At 39.0% G+C, this 1,695-nt stretch overlaps 1 protein-coding gene across 1 annotated transcript in view; it reads left to right on the top strand.

The window, feature by feature from the left end:
• Positions 1–837, top strand: part of LOC104954507 (cullin-associated NEDD8-dissociated protein 1-like) — a 3,554-nt gene extending 2,717 nt beyond the window's left edge. The window contains exon 5 of the mRNA XM_010781622.1: positions 651–837. Coding sequence (XP_010779924.1) covers positions 651–679 — 29 coding nt within the window. The 3' untranslated portion in view covers positions 680–837. The remainder of the gene's footprint in view (positions 1–650) is intronic.
• The last annotated feature ends 858 nt before the right edge of the window (positions 838–1,695 follow it).

The following is a 1,695-nucleotide window of genomic DNA, read 5'->3' as shown; positions in this document are numbered from 1 at the left end:
CAAACATATGCATCCTCCCTACAGGTGTTTGTGTGTGTGTGTGTGTGTGTGTGTGTGTGTGTGTGTGTGTGTGTGTGTGTGTGTGTGTGTGTGTGTGTGTGTGTGTGTGTGTGTGTGTGTGTGTGTGTGTGTGTAGCCGAGCGTGGGACTGTAGCTTCTGTGCATATATTTATCTTTTTAATTCTGTAAATCCATGTTGCACTGTGTTATTTTTTGCTCCTTGCTTTAAAAAAACAAAACAATGTATTCTTCTCTGTGTTTTTGAATGCACCATTTAAAACTAAAGCACGTTTTATTTATAGTTTTTTTCTCATGGCTATTATTATAAAACCAAACATGTACACTTAAGGCAGTTGTTGTAGTGCATTATGGAAAGGAGCAGGGAGCATTTGACCCCTTACTCATATATCGATGGTGAGTCACAGCTACTTGCAACCAATTATCACTCTAACATGAAACCAAAAAGTCAACACAACAATCTAACCTCAAAGAAGTGGGTTACCTGACGTCTTCATACTTTCTCATAATACTTTTTGTTCTCGTCCTACTTGGTAATAAAACCGTTTCTGATTCTGATATGACGATTAAACCTTTACTTCTTACATCCTCCTCTCCCTCCTCTCTCTCCCTCTTCCTCCTCATCCTCCTCCTCCTCTTCCTCCTCTCAGTCAGTTGCTGAAGTCTCTCACAGATCCGTTCAACCTCCCCTCCTCCTCTTCCTCCTCTTCCTCCCCCCTGATCCACAGACAGTCGTATCTCTCTGTTTCTCGCTGTGTGGCGGCTCTCTCCTCCTCCTGCCCCAAAGAAACCCCCTCCACGGTGAATGGACTCCTGCAGGAGGTGGGTGGGATTACAACTGTTTCTGGATCAGAGTACATTTATTTTAAGTACTGTACTTAAGTGAAATGTTGACACACTAGTGCTTTGGTTGAATATTTCCATTGTATGCTCCTGTGTTCTTCTACTCCACTACATTTAGTTAATACCCTTAGTTACTTAATCATGAAAGCCAAGCACATACGCACAAAGAAGGGACACTCAGAATAAAACTGTATTCACCAACATAACGACAAATTACTAAAGACATTTACTAAAGTAGAAGCAGAGGTGAAGTACGGAATATTGACTCAATAACTGTTCTTAAGTACAATTTTGACACACTTGCACTTTAGATAAGTCTTTCTATGTTATGTTACTGTGTACTTCTACTCCACAGTTCAGAGGTACATGGTGTACTTCTCCTCCTCTACATGTATTTAATACCTTTAGTTACTTTACAGATGTGGATGAATGATGTGAAATATAACCAAGTGTTAAATCAGACTTTAGTTCCACCTGGAGTAAATCCACAAGCTACCCTGCAGTATACAAAGTCATTCAAACTAGCTGCACCTTTACCAGCTTTGAGAACACTTTCATGATCAATCATTATAAAACATATCATATATATTATTCTGAAATGGACCAATCTGCACAATGACTACTTTTACTGTCGCTACTTTCACTATATTTTGATGAGAATACTTTTCTACTTTTACTTGAGGAACATTTTGAATGCAGGACTTTTACTGTTACAGAGTATTCCTACACTCTGGTACTTCTACTTTTACTCAAGTACAAGATCTGAGTACTTCTACTTTTACTCAAGTACAAGATCTGAGTACTTCTACTTTTACTCAAGTACAAGATCTGAGT

The sequence above is a fragment of the Notothenia coriiceps genome, unplaced genomic scaffold (genome assembly GCF_000735185.1).
Source record: "Notothenia coriiceps isolate Sejong01 unplaced genomic scaffold, NC01 NC01_scaffold00023445, whole genome shotgun sequence".
In the NCBI taxonomy this organism is placed as follows: domain Eukaryota; kingdom Metazoa; phylum Chordata; class Actinopteri; order Perciformes; family Nototheniidae; genus Notothenia; species Notothenia coriiceps.
The sequence above is the reverse complement of the archived record's forward strand: the minus strand, read 5'-3'. Positions and strand labels throughout refer to the sequence as shown.